This window comes from Tursiops truncatus, chromosome 14, assembly GCF_011762595.2.
Source record: "Tursiops truncatus isolate mTurTru1 chromosome 14, mTurTru1.mat.Y, whole genome shotgun sequence".
NCBI lineage: Eukaryota > Metazoa > Chordata > Mammalia > Artiodactyla > Delphinidae > Tursiops > Tursiops truncatus.
Window position 1 is genome coordinate 28,019,714 of NC_047047.1, and position 18,886 is coordinate 28,038,599.

The 18,886-nt window shown below is 38.3% G+C and overlaps 1 protein-coding gene across 11 annotated transcripts in view; it reads left to right on the forward strand.

The window, feature by feature from the left end:
• The window catches only part of EXOC6B (exocyst complex component 6B), a 710,711-nt gene that overhangs the window by 535,936 nt on the left and 155,889 nt on the right, over positions 1 to 18,886 (forward strand). For 8 of the 11 annotated variants that reach the window (XR_012325649.1, XM_033838288.2, XM_073791255.1 and 5 more), the window contains one exon: positions 5,821 to 5,894. Coding sequence is in view for 8 of the 11 variants with exons in the window: in XM_033838288.2 (XP_033694179.1) it covers positions 5,821 to 5,894 (74 nt within the window). In the remaining 3 variants the exon portion in view is untranslated. Of the gene's footprint in view, positions 1 to 5,820; positions 5,895 to 18,245; positions 18,278 to 18,886 lie in introns of those variants that run through there. The other 3 variants (XM_033838291.2, XM_073791257.1, XR_012325650.1) reach the window with 2 other exon arrangements.

An 18,886-nucleotide genomic window follows, 5' to 3' on the forward strand; every position in this document is an offset into this window, starting at 1 on the left:
CTGGACTCATAGAAATTATTCCTTTGATATGCATCTTAACTATCCAGGGCCAGTATCCTGTTTTCCTTCATCCTGAAATCTCTTCAGGGCACACTGTCTAGGGTGGATGCAATGGTTGGTGGCTGATGGTGGGTAACATTCATTGTTTACCAAAATGGCAGGCAACATTCTTGTTTACTGAAATAGCAGGCAACGTTTTTTTACCACACCAGTGTTAAAAGTCCTGTATTGGGCTTCCCTGGTGGCTCAGTGGTTGAGAGTCCGCCTGCTGATGCAGGGGACACGGGTTCGTGCCCCGGTTCGGGAAGATCCCACACGCCGAGGAGCGGCTGGGCCCGTGAGCCATGGCCGCTGAGCCTGCGCTTCCGGAGCCTGTGCTCCACAACGAGAGAGGCCACAACAGTGAGAGGCCCGCGTAGCGCAAAAAAAAAACAAAAACAAAAGTCCTGTATCCTGGGAACCCTACATGCAAGTAGGGGCAAAAAAAAAAAAAAAAGAGTGAGACGAATGCATAAGTCAAGCTTTTCCAGGTCCTCACCAGCCAACTTCACCTATAACCTTTTATTTTTTAAATTTATTTATTTTTTTAACATCTTTATTGGAGTATAATTGCTTTACAATGGTGTGTTAGTTGCTGCTGTATAACAAAGTGAATCAGCTATACGTATACATATATCCCCATATCCCCTCCCTCTTGCGTCTCCCTTCCACCCTCCCTATCTCACCCCTCTACGTGGTCACAAAGCACCGAGCTGATCTCCCTGTGCTATGCGGCTGCTTCCCAGTAGCTATCGATTTTACGTTTGGTAGTGTATATATGTCCATGCCACTCTCTCACTTCGTCCCAGCTTACTCTTCCCCCTCCCTATAGCCTTTTAACCTTTCTGAGTTTCATTCACTTCCCTCTTCTCTCTCAAGGCCTTGAACTCTGAAAAACCAGAGTACTTTTCTCTGGCTGTAAGGCAGTCATTTTGATTCCTCAAAGCCCCTTCTAACTCTGACTTTCCCGTTTTATTCTCATTAGGGTTCTCTGCTCTTTATAAAATTTATATTTTGTTTTCCTCAGCCAAATATGAATGTACCAGATAATTTTTAAATTGATTTAAACATTTTTTTCCTCCCCCCATCTAAGCGGCAGTTAATTTTAAGACCAGCCTTCAAGCAGTGTAGAAAGCATTTTGAAATTAGTGGAATCCCTCCTTTTTCTACTTTGGCAATTTTATTTCATTATTATATGAAGATTATTAGAAATGTAAAACTATAGGATACTTTTGAGAAATTAATATTGCTTTAAAAACAATTGCCACACCTCATCGATTTAAGTGTGTATGAGAATGTGAAGGAATGTTGGATATTTGTTAAGTGAGGGGTTTTTTCTTTCCCTCTTTATACCTTTATACCTCTTATTTTCTTTCCCTCTTTATACCTTCACTTAACAATATGCCTTCTTTCCTATAACTTTGTACACCTCCTTTTAATTTTTTTAAAATGAAAATTTATCTCATTAAAAGATTTTTCACGTTTGCAAATTGGATCTTGGAGGCAGGCCCTGATCCCAGCTTCAACTCTTGTCCATACTGTGATTGGACAAGGGCAGGGAAGAGCTGCTGGGGAGAGCCGAGCTCTCTGAAGGATGGCTGGGTGCTGGTCAGGGGCTCCACTAACCTGAACAAGTTTTCCGAGAGGAAGCTTTCTTGCCAGCCTCATTGGAACCTTGATTCAGTCCCCACACAACATAAGGTAGTCAAAGGTAGGATTTGGTTCTGTGTTAAGTGGAGGGCCACTCTGTCAAACTCCAGCCTTTGGAAACTTTGGCACTGGCTTAAGCCACTTAGAGACTGAAAACATACCACAGACCTTGGAATCCAGAGACAAGTCCAGAAAGAGACTTTTTCACTGTGCCCCATATATCCATTGGTTCCACTTGGCCACTAGTACAGACATGTACTCCTTTTTATGATGTCAAAAGAAGGAAAGTTTTTATTCATGATTCTAAAGAAAAGCTTCTGTGTGTACATATAATCAGTTTGTATATGTGTCCGCAGACTTGGGGCTCCTTGTCCCCTCCCATGTGCAGTTTTCCTTCTCTCTATCAAGCAGCCTCTGAGGACATGGGTGTGCAAATCAATCCCAGCTGCCTATAATTCTAAATCTTGAACAAGTTCTATCTCTTATTACTAGAGAAAATAGCACTAAATAATTTTTAGGGGTGTGTGTGTGTGTGTGTGTGTGTGTGTGTGTGTGTGTGTGTGTGTCCTTCTATTTCCTTTTCTCTGATTATAAAAGTGGTCTCTACTCATTTTTAAAGTTTATAAAATGTAAAGAATAATAAAATCCCTTGTAATCTTCCTCTCTTTAACAGCCTCAGTTAATATTATGAAATAAATGCTTACTGTCGTGTTTTCTATTCATATTGTATTTTACATAGTTGACGTCAGACTAAATACAAACTTTAATTTAAAAAAATATTCACACTTTCTTACACTATTAACATTTTTCATATATGGAAAAAATTGGCTGTAGAAGAACAGTCATGTTTTAAAGGAAATAATTGAATCACAAAATTATGGGAGACCTATTTCATGCATTTATTGATTTCTAAAATAATACCAGTGAAAATTACTGTGCTGTGGCTAATACACTAGTAGTTAGTCATATCAGCTTCCTTTAAGTGAAGCACTTAAATATTTGCCTATAAATTTTCAATACCAACTCACTAACTCATAACTGAATAGTAGCTGAATTTCTTCTAATGTTTTGTCCTGGGTATAGAATAATGTCTCTTGACCTTTGTTTGGTCACCAACCCTCTGAGAAGTCAATAAAAGATATGAACCTTCTTCACAGAGAAACACATATTCCCACAAAAAACTAATTGTAATGATAATCAATTATGATATGCCAGGTACTCTGCCAACTGCTTTACATAGTTGTTTCACTTAATCCTCATAGCAGCACTATAAGGAATATACTGTTACCCTTATTTTTGAGATAAAGACATTGAAGCTTTAAGGAGATTAAGTAGTTTGCACATGGCCTTAGAGCTAGTAACTGGAGCTCAAACTGATTTTTATGACCCAAAGCCCATCTCCTCAATCATTGGGCATCTAATTTTAGGGAGCTTATAAATTCCTAAAGCCTACTTATTGATACTCAGGTTAAAGGCACCCTACTATTGCAATCCAAAGATTTTCCTTGGCAGTAAAGAATATGTGTAATTAGTTAATCTTGTTATTTCTGTAAATTAATATATAAGTATTTGTTGGACATCTACTGTTTTTAATACTTGCTACGTTCTGTGATATGGTCCTTATCCCTAAGGACTTTACTGCCTACATGGGAAGACAAGAATTACATATATAAAACAATGAGAACAAAATGTAAATATGAAGTTGAATATATAGTAATTAAACATTTCCATAAGCTATACACAAAAATTAATCTCTTTACTTTGTCACACATGATGTAATTTTCATTCCCTGATTTATAAAAGGAAAATCAAATCTAAAAGGCCACCATGTCCTCTGGGAACCTGGAAGATTCAGTGTGTCATAAAATGAGGTCTATAAAGTACAGCTCTGACTAAATATGTATCACATCCAGATTCCTGAGTGGTTTCATCAGCATGATGTCAACCCCAGGGGGCATGCCCAATAAGGAGATTCAAGCATGTGTAGCCACCTCTCAAGCATTCAAACCATGTATCATAGGGCAATCCTGTTGAACTGAACATGTGTAGGGCAGCAGAACACCGTGATAGTTGCTGCATCTTGACTCAGGTAGGGTTCCTACTGACAGAGAGGACTTCAGATGATGCAGCATAGCTGTTATGTCATACGGGAGCAACAGTGATAATCTACCAACCTTGGATGAAACTACCCGGCATGGGAAGCTTATTTAAGCTGACCACCTGACAATCAAGACAAAAAGAGTGGCTGTGGCTATAATTCAAAGAACTGCTTTCTACAGGAGCATAGTATGGGAAAGTTGTACTTGTAATTGAGCAGTGGCCATATACAAGGTTATCACAGATAATGGCTATTGTAAGATATGAAGGATGGATTCTGTCAAGCTTTTATTAACATGGCTCTCATCATGTATTTGTATAGTCTTAGAACTTTACTTTTTTAAAACTTTAATCATTTGGGCTATACATATAGAATTCATTTATAAATGGCATATAAATTTTCTTTCCAAAGTAAATAGAAACTTAATGTGCTAATCATTCTATATCGTTTATCTCCTTCCATTTGAGTCATTTTTATTTAAAATCTCTAGAAGAAGAATATTTTGTGTTACAGTTGTACAACACTTTGTGTTCTATACAATTCATTTAATAACTTGTTTTAAATTTCATTTCACATAATGTTTTTGTGTTCCCTGCAACTTACCTTGATAACATTTTTTAAAGTAGGTCAAGGATTTTATGAAAACCTAGTAGACATTTCCTAGATGGAAAATATTTTTAAAGAACAGAAATTCCTGTCATTGTTCATAAATCATCATTTGAATCTGTGCAGTTACTAGTTGTTTGAAGTAATTTTCCAGACATATATGCAAATATCTTGATGGATTTTATTTAATTTCAAAAGACTAATATGATACCAACTTTCTATAATTTCTTAAATTCATTCCTGAAGAAAAATATAATTGAAAGGAAAACATTCCTTTTCATATTTGCTTTGAGCAGATACTTGTTATTTTTGAGGTAAATAATAGATTGATGTTAAATGTTTATCATACTTTGGCTTCACAGAGAGAATTCAAGGCATAGTTAGTAACTGTCCAACTTTTGAATTTGCTCTGTATGTACGTGTGTGTGTGTGTCTTGTGAGTATGTAGGGGCTTAAACAAGACCTTTTGATTGCATAATAAGCAGGGCTTAGGGACAATAAAATCTGACATTCTTAACTGTTACTAGTATTTGTCCCTATAGCCCTGTGCAGTTATCTTCTTATTAACAATGTAGAAGCCAGAGTCATAAACTGAGCATGTACCCAAGGCGCTACTGTAAATTGCAAATAGCATTCATGTGGTCTCTTTTGACCTAAGACTAAATTGGGATAGAAGGAAGAGAAAAAAGAATTTTTGAGAGTGGAATAGAAGTCAAGAACAAAGAATACACTAGAAGGATGGACATGTACAAATGTTTCCTAAGTTTTTGCTGTGAGATTTATTTAGATGGATCTTTTCATATCTGCAGTACTCTTTTACTGAAGAGCCAAGCACTAGATTGGGGCAGCCTCTGCTGCTGGTGTGTGTGTGTGTGAGTGTGTGTCTGTGTGTGTGTTGGCGATAATGCACTCATGAGATAATACAAATAATCAGTGAGGGAATAATTAATGATGTGGCAGGGAATATTTTTTGATAAATGCTTGGGGAATGAGGTGACAGGCGTGAAATTAGAAAATTCCTTCAGCGATCTAAAATATAAATAGCTTTCGGAACTGAAAAGAGTTTCACAGCTGAAGATTTTATTGTGTTGAGAGGAAAAACTTTTTTCTCTCCCCCACTCCCTCCTCCTTTGCAAGTTGTTTGTCCATTCACAAAACAAATACTCTGAAGCCCAGCGCAGCTCATGGGAATAAATTTCAGGTCGAATTAGTACAGTTTCCTTGCTGTCAGGATGCTGGAATTAATGGTGTTTTGATGACACGAATTTTGAAGGGCAAACAAAGAAGCTGAAGGAAGAGAGACATGACTCCTTAGAAGCTTGGTCCTCCTCTCCCCCAGCCTCTCTTGTCTTCCCTGTCATCCGTCTGCCAATCTCCCTGTCCATGGTTAGTTAAAGGCGCTTTTTATCCTCTTTTCTTTCCCACAGAGTTTGCCAGATCCGGCCCGGTGCCTGGGTTCCAGGAGGACACGCTGCAGTTGGCCTTCATCGACTTGAGACAAGTAAGTCTTTGTGTTTTTGTTTTTTGTTTTTCTTTTAAGATGTGTGACTGAAGACCATCAGGTCTTAAGGAAAAGGGGAGGGGAGGGGGATTGGCGTTGGCGATTCACACTGGAGACCTAAGGGTTTTTCCCTGTGTTTGAGGCCACCTCTTTTATTTAGCTATCTGGGATCCTTAGCTATGGTGGAGTTAAAGGTTTTGTGGGTGGAAGGGAAGGCAGGAGGTGGGAGGAGGGACCCAGAATGTAGAGGGACTCAAGTGACCCTCAAGTGATGTGACCCATTGTGCTATAGTTGGCTTCTGCAGACACAGCAAAAAGATAGCTCAGCAAACCAATGCTAAGCAGGTGCACTGATGCAGAGACTGCCTGCCCAGAGGACTTTTGTTTGCAGATAATGAGGGCAGTAGCATTTAAGAAAGATGAAATATTTTGCATTCTGGATTGTTGGTTTGGTTTGTTGACTTTTTTCTGTTGCCTTAAGTCTTCCCATCCCCTCCTTTGTAGAATGCGGTCAGCCATGAGTGACTAAGTGGTCATTTTAGATACTTAGCAAAGGCCCTGACCAGTCATGCTAACCTGACAGGCGACCCTACTGAAGTAATGTGATGAAAGCTGGTACTTAGGTATACCTGAGCTTTGCAAGCCCATTAGATAGAAAGAGTCGTGCGATAGAGCTGTTGCTTGCAGATTGAAAAGGGTGGGTTGGTAGGCCTTGGTGGATTGGGTATAGAGGAGCAGTATGGGCGGGGGCCGAAAAAGGGAGAGAGTTAACTGGGCTCTGTCATCTCTTCACTCTGAAGATGGATGGGGTTGGATAGAAAGTGTGAATGAAGTAAGAATCAATGACTGATGCTTCTCTCCTATTAAAACAATCTTTTTTTTTTTTGTCTGTTTTTTAAAAGGGGGCTGGCTTTGTTTCTCCTGCCATAATGATGCAGTGCCTCTTGTTTTCAGAGCTGACAAAGTTTGCATTCTGAGAACTTTTAGATGCCCAGGGTATTTCTTAAAGCTGTAGGACCCCTTGTATTGGTAGTCTCCTTACTACTGTGACTCGATTCATGCTAGAACAGCTTTTAACCCATAATGGATGGCCTGAGCTACCCCTGAATCCTTGTGGATGGGTGGTGTAATCTGTCATCTGATGACAATTCTGGAAAGCCCTGTTAAGCAGAAAACAGAAAATTGTGTCTCTATAGACCCGCCAAAGTTTGAGGATTCAGGCCGCGTCCCAGAAACGTGTGTCAACTTAATATTTAGGAGTTGAGGTGGGGGTTCTCTTACACATAAAGGCTTTCCCAGCATGGTCCCAAATGCAGCTGAGTATCTCTTTCCACACTTAACACCTTCCACCTGTGGATTCAGCCACTTAACCGAGATGTTCAGGTTTTAACCCCTTGGCTGATGTAAACCTGAAAGATTGGGATTTTGCTTTATGGTTTTGTGGAGTGGTATCTGCTTGACTTTCCCAGCACTGTTTCTTCTCAGAGACTTCTGAGCCAATTGGCGTTTCTTGGAAAGCAGAAATTGAATTTCATTGGAAAAACACATCCAAGGAAAAATTTTTCCCTTCTCACTCTTCATGGAAAGGAAGTGTGGTCATTCTCTCGAGTTTGTGGTTTTGGTCCCTATGGAAAGCAACACAGAAAATGTTAACTAAGGGAGTAAGTTAGAAAACACAGCCAAAATAAGGTGGATCTGAGCTGGGGATGAATGCTCAAGTACTTGTGAGCTCTCAGTGAGCACTGTTGCTTATGCTTAAGTTCCTATTTTCTGTTACAGTTTTGTTCTGAGGGTTCCGATTACGAAGTTTTAGTAGTAGAAACCAAAACTCCAAAATTTCACTGAGTCATGAAAGAATATGCCTCTTGCTATTCAATCTATCACTTAATTTCTATTCATGTCTGTCTCTATTAAAGCAGCTTACATTTTTCTTAGATCATTTGAAAAACTTGCCTAGCTCATTATTAGCAGGCCTCAGGTAGGTTGAATCAGTGTGACAAAAATTATCTTTCCACATCCCGTGCTGAAAATATTTATCTCTTTGCAGTTCATCTTAGTCATTCTCATAACTTAAAGTGACCATCATTTTTAAAGTGAGCAGCTAATGAACTATAAGAGATGTGCCGATTATAATAGAAAGTCTGGAAGTGTGGTTTCAAAGGAGATAGCTTGACCTCAAATGAGACATGACTAGGTGTCCTTGAGTATGTGTCCTTTTGCCTGTACTCTTTGCAATCCTAAAATAGAGTTATGGAATTTGGGGGCTGGGTGCTAATCTTAAAAATCATGTAATATAACCTTTGGCTTGATACTTGGAATCCCTGTACAGCACCCTAGACTGTGCTTGAATATTCTCCTTGAAGAGAACTTGCTTCCCCAAAGCAGCAGGGTCCACCTCAAGACAATCTGATTATAAGAAACGTATTTCTTAAAAAAAAAAAAAAAAAAAAGAAACGTATTTCTTAAGTTGGCTAAAATATGTCTCACTTAACTTTGACCCTTTCACTCTTTGTATTTTTATTAATGCACTCCAATTTGGGGGACAGGCTTTCTATCCTGATTTATTGAGCTTCCATCTGCTAGTAGTTGAATCTTTTTCACGTGTAGCATTGTTACTCATTCCATATCTAGTCTTTATGTGGTTGATTTTATACAGCACAATTGAAGACTTTACTCTCTTTGGTCTGCGTTTTCCTTTTTGACATTCTATTAACAAACCAGATTTTAATCATTCTTATTTATTTAGCCTGTCTAAACCTTTTAAGGTCCTGACTCAGTTATCCACCTTACTACCTGATTTAACCATTATGCCCTTTATAAGTCAAAGATAACAGTATTAATCAGGAATGGCCGAAGTTAAAGGAAGAAGTTAAAGTTAAGGCAAGTTATAGGATACATACACGCACCCATGCAAAAAGGGGATTTGTCCCCGGTGCAGTGCAGCAAGGATATTCTTTTACTGTCATTGAGTGTATTTTCTTCATTGGTTTATGAATATATTCATTCTGATCATGCTTTCATGTTCTTTTGCTTTACAGTGTTTCAGGCTCTATCAATTGAATGATAATTTTTAAAATATTCAAAACATGGAATATTTGATGAACTCATCTCTGTATAGACTATAATAGCAGAGTGTCATTTAAAAGCCATAGAATTTTATTAGGAAGCAAATTAGATGTGGATAGCAAAACTATTCATCCTTTCTGAGCCGTCCTGTCTATTCTAATTTTTCTACTTCTTAAGGAAAAAAGTGAAATGACATTTTGAATACACAGCTTTCATGATATTTTACACTTTTATAGCACGTCAAAGTTAAAGTATATTTACCTACATAGCTCATTTGTCAGGTTTCTGGGTTTAGAAAACCAGCTGTTAATGTGAATTAGTGCAAATCAAAATCTTCTTCTTTGCCACTTTACAATTTCTATATTCCCAAGCTCATAAAAGTACGATTGCAGTACAACTTCACATTCATGTATCAAATCTATGTGCATATTTCTATGAAAATCCAAATTTGGGTTAATGCTAAATCTTGAGAAGGACAACTTAAAGGCTCATTTATTAACTATCTTGAAGTAGCATTTATATTCCAAGTACTGATAATTGCTGGCCCTTAATGGTTCATAATTGAGAATAACAACACAAGGCCAATAGTAGATCCTCAGTAGTTATTTGATTCTTAAGCAGTACTATGGTTTGTATTTTCTTCTGTTGTTAAACATTAAGTAAATTATGCTGATGAACACCGGAATTTGAACTTCAGATGATTTTCATTTCAGTTTATCAAACTCTGAGTGCCTACTGTGAACAAAGCACAACTTAGGTGTTGTGGGAATACACAAATGAATATAATACAGTCTCTGCCCTCCAGTAACAAAGAGGTGAACAGCAAATACTTGATTCTAATATAAGGCACAGTATGATTAAGTATTTCATTGGAATGCTAAAACAACTGTGTATGTTTCAATTATTGCAGTAGCTTTTGCTGCATAACAAATCACCCAAAAACATTGGCTTAAAACAAGAACCATTTATTTAGCTCAAGTTTCTACAGATTGGCTAGGTTCAGCTGAGCTCACTCATACTTTGAGATCAGCTGCCGGTTGGGCTTTGGCTTGCCTGAGGTCGCGTGCCTTAGCTCAGTCGACTCTTCTTTGCTCCCTGTGATCTCGCACTAGCCAGCAGCCCAGTCCAGGCTTATTCACGTGGCCTCCTGGCAGGGTTCCAGGAGAGCAAGAGGAAGTGTGAAAACCTCTTGAGGCCCATGCTTGAAATATCACTTCTTCCACATTCTGTTGGCTAGAGCTAGTCACAAGGCCAGCCCAAATTCGAGGAATGGGAAAAGAGACTCCAACTTACACTCTAGTTGGAATATAGGACTTTTATATAATCATGTGACATAAACAATGCAAATCAGGAGCAAGATTGAATCTCTAAGTACAAAAAATGGCCATGAAGTACAGAGGTCTTTGTAGGCCTGAGTAGTTATAAAATATTTCATGGAAAATGTGGAGAGTTAAACTGAGAAGAAGTTAGGTGTTGATGAGGGGTAAAGGTATTTCAAACATGGAGAAGAGCTGGATTTAAGTTTTGTTTGTAAAAATGTGTGTGCGTGTTTGTATGCATGTGTCTGTGTGTGTCTGTGTGTGTGTGTGCATGTGTGTGTGTATTGATTTAACCAGGATCTAGACTGTTTTGCCACCTTTAAGTATTAAGCTAATCTCTTTAAATCCCCTTTTCTTAATTCCTCTTCTTTGTTCTTTGCTTTTACTTTCCAGCTTCTTCATGGACCTCTCTTTTATGTTCTGTATCTCCTCATCAAATGCTGCTTATTACAGGCTACCCTGAAACACTTCACATTTCTGTTTTTCCATTCATTGTGAGAGAATCTTAACTTCCCCAGATAATTATTACATTATTTATTAAATTTTAGCTGTTCACCTTCCATGTCTGACCAACAGGAAGAGGTTTGAATATGTTCTTTAGAAACGTTTCTGTTCCTTGGCACCAACAGTTTTTTACTTCCAATATACGTAAGTTTTTATAAAGCTGAATGAATTAGGTTGTGACGTTGCATCAGATCTCCTGAATGGAGCTTGTTGGCAACAACTCTTATACAGCAAAGCCATCCCAAGATATCTGTGGCTTTTTTTAGATTGAGTTGGTGACATTCCCTCTAGGCCACTTATTCCCCAATTTCTAAACCGTCAGTCTAAAGTAAATGCAGTGCATTTCCATTGCAGGCACTTAAACTGCCTTAAAAACAGCTATAGAACCTAAGAGAAATAATTGTATATTTCTTTGGAGACGTTGAACAGATTCTGATGTTATGCCTATTAGAGGTATAAAGGTAAAATCAGTACTTTCAGTTAGTCAGCATCAGGTAGGGAAACCTGAGGACCACTCAAGAATCTGACTGTGTAGACACCTCCCCTTTTATTTCCCCTCCTATCTTGATCCTATTCAATAAAATTTTGGTTTTTGAATAAAATTGCCTTCCCTTCTTTTCGCCTTACCTTCAAGTCTAATGAACAATATTCCCATTAAGAGGAACATGTCCCCTTTGCATGACTGCTGTTGGCGCTTATGGAAAAAATATTAACTGTGCTTATATTTTAGCCTCAGTAGAACATCCATTTATATCAAAAACTGATTTTGTCTGATATGGCACATATCAAAATGAGGCTCAATAGAATTTCTTTTATAATATTTCACCCTAACCAGGCGATTACATAGGAGGCTGGGGTGGGGGTAGGGCAGGCCCACATAAAAGGCCTCAGGGATCAGTCTTCATCACAACCCTTAAGCTATATTAAACTGGAAGAAAGCCATCCCCCACATGTACTTCTTAGTAGGGAAGGGTGGTGGCCTGTAGTTTTCCCAAGTATTTACTGAGCAGTTGTCAGTGAGTCATGGTAAAGAAGGGAGGTGTGGGTGTAGGTAGTAGAGGAAAGTTTTTATGAAAGGATATTCTTGGTGGAGGAAAATATAGTGGTATATGAACCCTCTAGTAGTGAAGTGTGTGGATCAGTAATGTTGTCAGTAGAAATACTCTCCAGGTGCTCAACTGAAATATTTTGTTGATCTTGAATAATGGCCTATAAAACTGGGAGTCATCTGCACCAGAGTTAGTAATCAAACAGTTTGATAACTCATGAAGTTAGAAGATGTCATTTCTATAACTGATGTTAATGGTGGGGTTAGAAGGAATGGTTTAAGCCATAAAGCACATTATCTTGGAAAAGATTATCTGCACAACTGATATGGTAGCATATATAGCATGTATATGTGGGTAGATGTCATTTCCGAAATGAAATCTGAGGTTATCATATCCCAAAGGCATTTGTTGATTAGAAGAGGATGTAGTAATATTAATATATTAGAACTCCTGCACAAATCTCTGCTGATACAGAGCCACTAAAAGTTCCTGCAGACTATAGGCCATGCCTTGACATAGGCACAGCAAGCGCTTAAATGTAGATATAGACCTCCTTAATCAGGAAGTATTCATTCATTCAACACTATGCCTAGCACTGTTGTAGTGGGTACAGTGGCATAGAGGGTATCGTGTAGTGAATAAAATATGGTCCCTGCCCTTGTGGAGCTTACATTCTGGTGTAGTTTGCCCATGCTTGTAACATAGGCCTTTTTAACATTCTGCCCTTCCCAAAATCTCTCTTCAGGAGGCCCTGGTGCTTTGAGGAAATGCTACTTTGTCTAGATTTTTATTTTTTGTATTGATGCTCTATTAGTCAGTTTTAGGGACAGCTGCAGAATTTTCTGGAAAGATCCCCAGGACAAGGCCAAATGTGCTGTATACTGATAAGCAGGCTTTCAGAAAAAACGTTTAGCTATGTTTGGCAGCCTGGCATAAATAAGATGGTCAGCTTGAAATACTTCCTTTCCAAAGGTAGTCCTTTGGTTTTTGAAAGCAGGTTTTTCTGGCTGTATTAACAAAATTGTTTTGCCCATGTTGTTTTGACAGACACTTATAACCTTCACAGTGATACCTCTAACCTTAAAGGAAGTTCTGACAGCAAATAATTCCTATTGCCAAGTAGAAAAGAGCTAACACCTTTGGGTCCGGTTTTGTAGAATAAGAAGAAGAAGAGGAAAATTGGGAACATTTCTGAGAATAGATTCCACTGAGCTAGACCTTTGACCTCATATAAGCCAACACTAGATCAGCATACACAAGGATAGGGCACAGGTGAATAAGGTCTTCAGCTATGGGATGTGGCTGCAGCTTCTGCAAATCAGATAGATCCCCTTACTTTGCTTGGGACATTATTAACTGGAGCCACCATAGAAAATTTATAGAAGGAATTGCCAGTAATACGTAACACATTCTGGGATTTACTGAGTGTTTTTGGTTGATTGGAGGAGAATTTATTCTAGAACTGCTGAGACTTTGTCTCACCTATACCAGCCTCTTAACTGGGGAGGAGGTGTGTCTGGAAATGCTGAATCATTAATGACAGGGTCTTTAAACTAAATTAATGGCAGATATGTGGAAATAAGCAATGGGTGAAGAACCTTCAGTTAGAGGGGTTGTGGACAATCTTTTGGGTAGCAGGAGACAAAACACCAGACTTTTGATGTATTTTCCCATGAATAATGCATTGGATTTGGCCTTTGACTTATGGGCCTCCCAGGCTAAGATTATCCATTGTTACTGGCAACCCATATTGGTACAGTCCTGGGTTAGATGGCTAACCTAATCTAAAGCTTGGTCAACAGAGTTGTCCACCACTTCCGACTTTAAACTGGAGGCAGAGAGATCTGCCACCTAGAGATTTCACCAGAGTATAGAACAGCCTTTCCAGCAGTGGCTAGAAGGACCTTTTCCAGAAGTGTGAGTCTAGTCTGTGACAACCCTGCTACCCCTTTGGTCCAGTAAAACAGCTGTAACTTTTAATGTGGGCATGGTGCCAGCATCACTCCAGATAGCCTCATAGTAAAGTCTCTCAGTTCAGAGGCTAGAGTTGCATTCCATTTCAACTCTTGTGTGAAGAGCTAATAAGCGTAGCATAGTAAGCCACCTGGTTATTTCTACCTTAGCTCATAGACAGCATTTGTGATCCTCGTGCTAAACAATAAAAGACCTAGGTAGTCTGTGAGGCCAGCTGCTAGGCTAGCCTGAGCCACTGCACTGCTCTCTGCTTTCCCAAGAAGCCAAGCCTCAGAAACTCAGGAGGTCTCTTTCTTACTTCCAACACAGCATGGATATGCATACCCATAAACCTGGAATTTGTGAATTTCTCAGATAATCACATCTTCAAGAGAAAGGACAGGAAAGTCATCACCAATGAATTTCCCTGGGAGTAGCAGTGGAATCAGAGGCTGTTGTGGTAGTGCTGGCTGAGTTAAAGCCTATTGGGTTCTGAACACAAATCTCATCTGCATTAACTACACTGTCTAGTGTCCTATTAGAGGACGCTCATAGGCCACAGAAAGGACAGTAGAGCCAGGCCTTGGAACTAATTTCTGACAAGTGTATCCTACTGATAGCCGCTGGAGGGCAGCAGAGAGTGACAACAAAGGGCTAGATGTAGGGAATTGGGGCATATTTCAGTTTGCCAAGAAAGAAGCCCCCCATAGCTGTAAGAGAATTAGCTATCTGGGAGCCACCATTACAAGCATAGGCGCCTGGGGAACAAGGAACAAAAAGAGTGTCCAGAACCCTGATCTGAGGGTTAAAACCCTCCTACTAGGCAAGTTCAGAAACCAGTAAAGAAATGACGTAGAACAAACTATGAAAGGGGAACCAGACAGCATCAGTAAAGACAGGGAACCAAAAGGACTGAAGTGTCAAGTCCCAAGGGGGCAAGCAAAGATGGAACAGGAACCAAGTGAAAGAAAGAACTACAGTGGGAAGCAAGCCAGAGTGAGTGAGTTGAAGAGGCAAAGGGACAATCCAGAAAGACTGATTCTGAGGCAGCCATACCCAGGAAGGAGTCTTTCTGTAGGACACCTATCAGCAAGCAGAGAGCTGCAAAGGAACAAGTTTCCTACACAATCACACAGCTATATCAATGGGACGCTTGTCTCTTAAAATAGTCCCTCCTTGATTAGCCAGGATTATTTCCTTCTTGGTCTTTCTTCATTTCAGGAGCAAAATAACTCTTTGCAAATATGGAGAGAGAGAGAGAGATGATACGGCATTTTAAGATGTGACTAAGGGATTCTTACACATGAAATGAAATTAAACTTGGGCTTGAAGCCCTTCTGGATAGCATTGGTGTCAAAGGACAGCTCACTTTCTTAGAATAGCTTATGATACTGCCTTTTGATATTTTACACTGTAACATTTGCTAAGAATATCCAGTGGAAAAGAAAAACTGGCTCTGGTGACTAGTTATCTAGGCAAGATCCCAATCGATCCAAGGATTTAGGATCTGTTCCCAGTAGGTTAGCAGAGAGCTGTTTGGAGTCTCTTCTAACTGCTATGTAAGCAGTTTTCCAAACCCCTTAAGGATGGAGAAAGAAAACTCTTTTTTGGCCTATTAAACTTCTAGTGTCTCCCTTCTTTGTCTCAACTCCTTAAACATCAGGAAAATGGGACTCCTGTAGCTGCAAATTCCAGTAAATATTTAATGCTTACTCCAGGATTATAAGTCTTATAAGCTATAAAACCTTTATTTTTATAGCCTAAGAAATGTTTCCAGTAGGTTAGTTCATAAATATAACAGGTAAATGACTAAATAAATTATGCTATACCCATATAAAGAAATATCGCTCGTCAATAGAAAGAATAAACTATTGATACATCCAGCTCTCAAATTTATGTAAAATTCCAGAAAGGGAATTTCATACAGCATAATGTTTTAAGATTCATCCATGGACAGATTCAATGCAATCCCTATCAAATTACCAATGGCATTTTTTACAGAACTAGAACAAAAAAATCTTAAAATTTGTATGGAGACACAAAAGACCCCGAATAGCCAAAGCAGTCTTGAGGGAAAAAAACGGAGCTGGAGGAATCAGACTCCCTGACTTCAGACTATACTACAAAGCTATAGTAATCAAGACAATATAGTACTGGCACAAAAACAGAAAAATAGATCAATGGAACAGGATAGAAAGCCCAGAGATAAACCCACACACCTATGGTCAACTAATCTATGAAAAAGGAGACAAAGATATACAATGGAGAAAAGACAGTCTCTTCAATAAGTGGTGCTGGGAAAACTGGACAGCTTTCATGTAAAAGAATGAAATTAGAACACTCCCTAACACCATACACAAAAATAAACTCAAAATGGATTAGACACCTAAATGTAAGACCAGACACTATAAAACTCCTAGAGGAAGACAGAGGAAGAACACTCTTTGACATAAATCACAGCAAGATCTTTTTTGATCCACCTCCTAGAGTAATGGTAATAAAAACAAAAATAAACAAATGGGACCTAATGAAACTTAAAAGCTTTTCCACAGCAAAAGCTATATCAGCCTCTTAACTGGGGAGGAGTTAACAAGACGAAAAGACAGCCCTCAGAATGGGAGAAAATATTTGCAAATGAATCAACAGACAAAGGATTAATCTCCAAAATATATAAACAGTTCATGCAGCTCAATGTTAAAAAAACAAACAACCCAATCAAGAAATGGGCAGAAGACCTAAATAGACATTTCTCCAAAGAAGACATACAGATGGCCAAGAGGCACATGAAAAGCTGCTCAACATCACTAATTATTAGAGAAATGCAAATCAAAACTACAATGATGTATCACCTCACACCAGTTAGAATGGGCATCATCAGAAAATCTACAGACAACAAATGCTGGAGAGGGTGTGGAGAAAAGGGAACCCCTCTTGCACTGTTGGTGGGAATATAAATTAATACAGCCACCATGGAGAACAGCATGTAGGTTCCTTAAAAAACTAAAAATAGAATTACCATATAAGCCAGCAATCCCACTACTGGGCATACACCCTAAGAAAACCATAGTTCAAAAAGACACATGCACCCCAGTGCTCATTGCAGCAGTATTTACAATAGCCAGGTCATGGAAGCAACCTAAATGCCCATTGACAGATGAATGGATAAAGATGATGTGGTACACATATACAATGGAATATCACTCAGCCATAAAAAGGAACAAAATTAGGTCATTTGTAGAGACATGGATGCATCTAGAGACTGTCATACAGAGTGAAGTAAGTCAGAAAGAGAAAAACATATATCGTATATTAATGCATATATGTGGAACCTAGAAAATGGTACAGATGAACCGGTTTGCAGAGCAGAAATTGAGACCTAGAAGTAGAGAAAAAACACGGACACCAAGGGGAGAAAGCGGCAAGGGGTGGGGGTGTGTGTGTGATGAACTGGGAGTTTGGGATTGACATGTATACACTGATGTGTATAAAATGGATGACTAATAAGAAAATAAATAAATAAACATACACAGGTTAAAAAAAAAGATCATCCATGGTATTGGATGTATCAATAGTTCATTCCTTTTTATTGATGAGTGATATTCTTTATATGGATATGTCATACTTTATTTGGTCATTCATCTGCTAAATTTGTGAACATTTTGTTGTGTCCAATTTCACACTGTTACGAATAAGGCTAATGAACATTCATGTACAAGTGCTTGTGTAGATATATTGATATGTTTTTATTTCTCTTGAGTAATACTAGGAGTGGAATTGTTGAAGTATACATTTAACTTTTTTTTTAAATGTCAAACTATTTTCCAAAGTGGTTGTACCATTTTCCATACCTGTCAGCAGTGAATGAGAGTTCCAGTTGTTCCACATTCTCTTCAACACTTGGTGTGACAGTCTTTTATTTGTTTGTTGGTTTGTTGAGTCATAATTAACATATAGTACAATTCATCCTTCTTAGACATACAGCTCTGTAAATTTTTGCAAACTTGTGCAGTTGTGTAACTACCACCCAAATCAATATGCAGAATGTTTCCATTACTCAGAAAATTCCTTTATGCCTCTTTGCAATGAGTCTCCTCTTTCTACTCCCAGCTCCTGGCAATGACTGTTCTGATCTCTGATGCTACAGTTTTGTCATTTAAATGGAATAATGCATATAAATGGAACCATACTCTTCATTTTGGCCTCTTTCACTTAGCATGATGCTTTTGAGGTTCATTCATATTGTTGCATATGTTAGTAGAGATTCATTCATATTGTTGCATATATTAGTAGTTTCTTCATTTTTATTGCAGAATAATATTCCATTATGGGGATAATTTGTTGACTCATTTACCAGTCAATGAATATTTGGATTGTTCCCAGTTTGGGGATATCATGAAAAAAAGCCACAATAAAGATTTGTGTAAAGGTTTTTATGTGGACATATGTTTTCATTTCTCTAGAGTACTTAGGAGTGGGATTACTGAGTCATATGGTAAGTATATTTTTAACTTTATAAGAAACTATCAAACTGTTTTCAAAGTGGCTTTACCACTTTACATTTTCACCAGCGATATATGAGAGTTGCAGTTGCTCTGCACCCTTGCTAATATTTGGTGTTGTCAATTTTCTTTTCATTTTTACCATTTTAGTAGGTATGTTGTAGTATCTTGTGGTGGTTTTAATTTGCATTCATGTAATGACTGTTGATGCTGAACATTATTTTTTGTGCTTATTTGACATCTGTATCTCTTCTTTTGTGAGGTGTTTGTTCAAATCTTTCATCCAGTTTTAAAAATAATTATTATTGAGTTGTAAAAGATTTTTATATATCGTGATTAACAGTTCACTATTAGATATGTGTTTGACAACATTTTCCCCCTAGTCTGTAGCTTTTAATTTTCTTAATAGTATTTCTCTAAAAGTTTGAGTGTTTTATCTTAATAAAATACAGTTCTCAGTGACATCATTTTTTTCTTTCATGGCTCCTGCTCCATGTGTCCTATGTTAAGAAATTTTTGCCTAACCCAAAGTCACAAAGATTATCTCCTATTTTTCTTCTAGGACTGTTATATATAGTGTTAGGTTTTTTTACATTTCATCT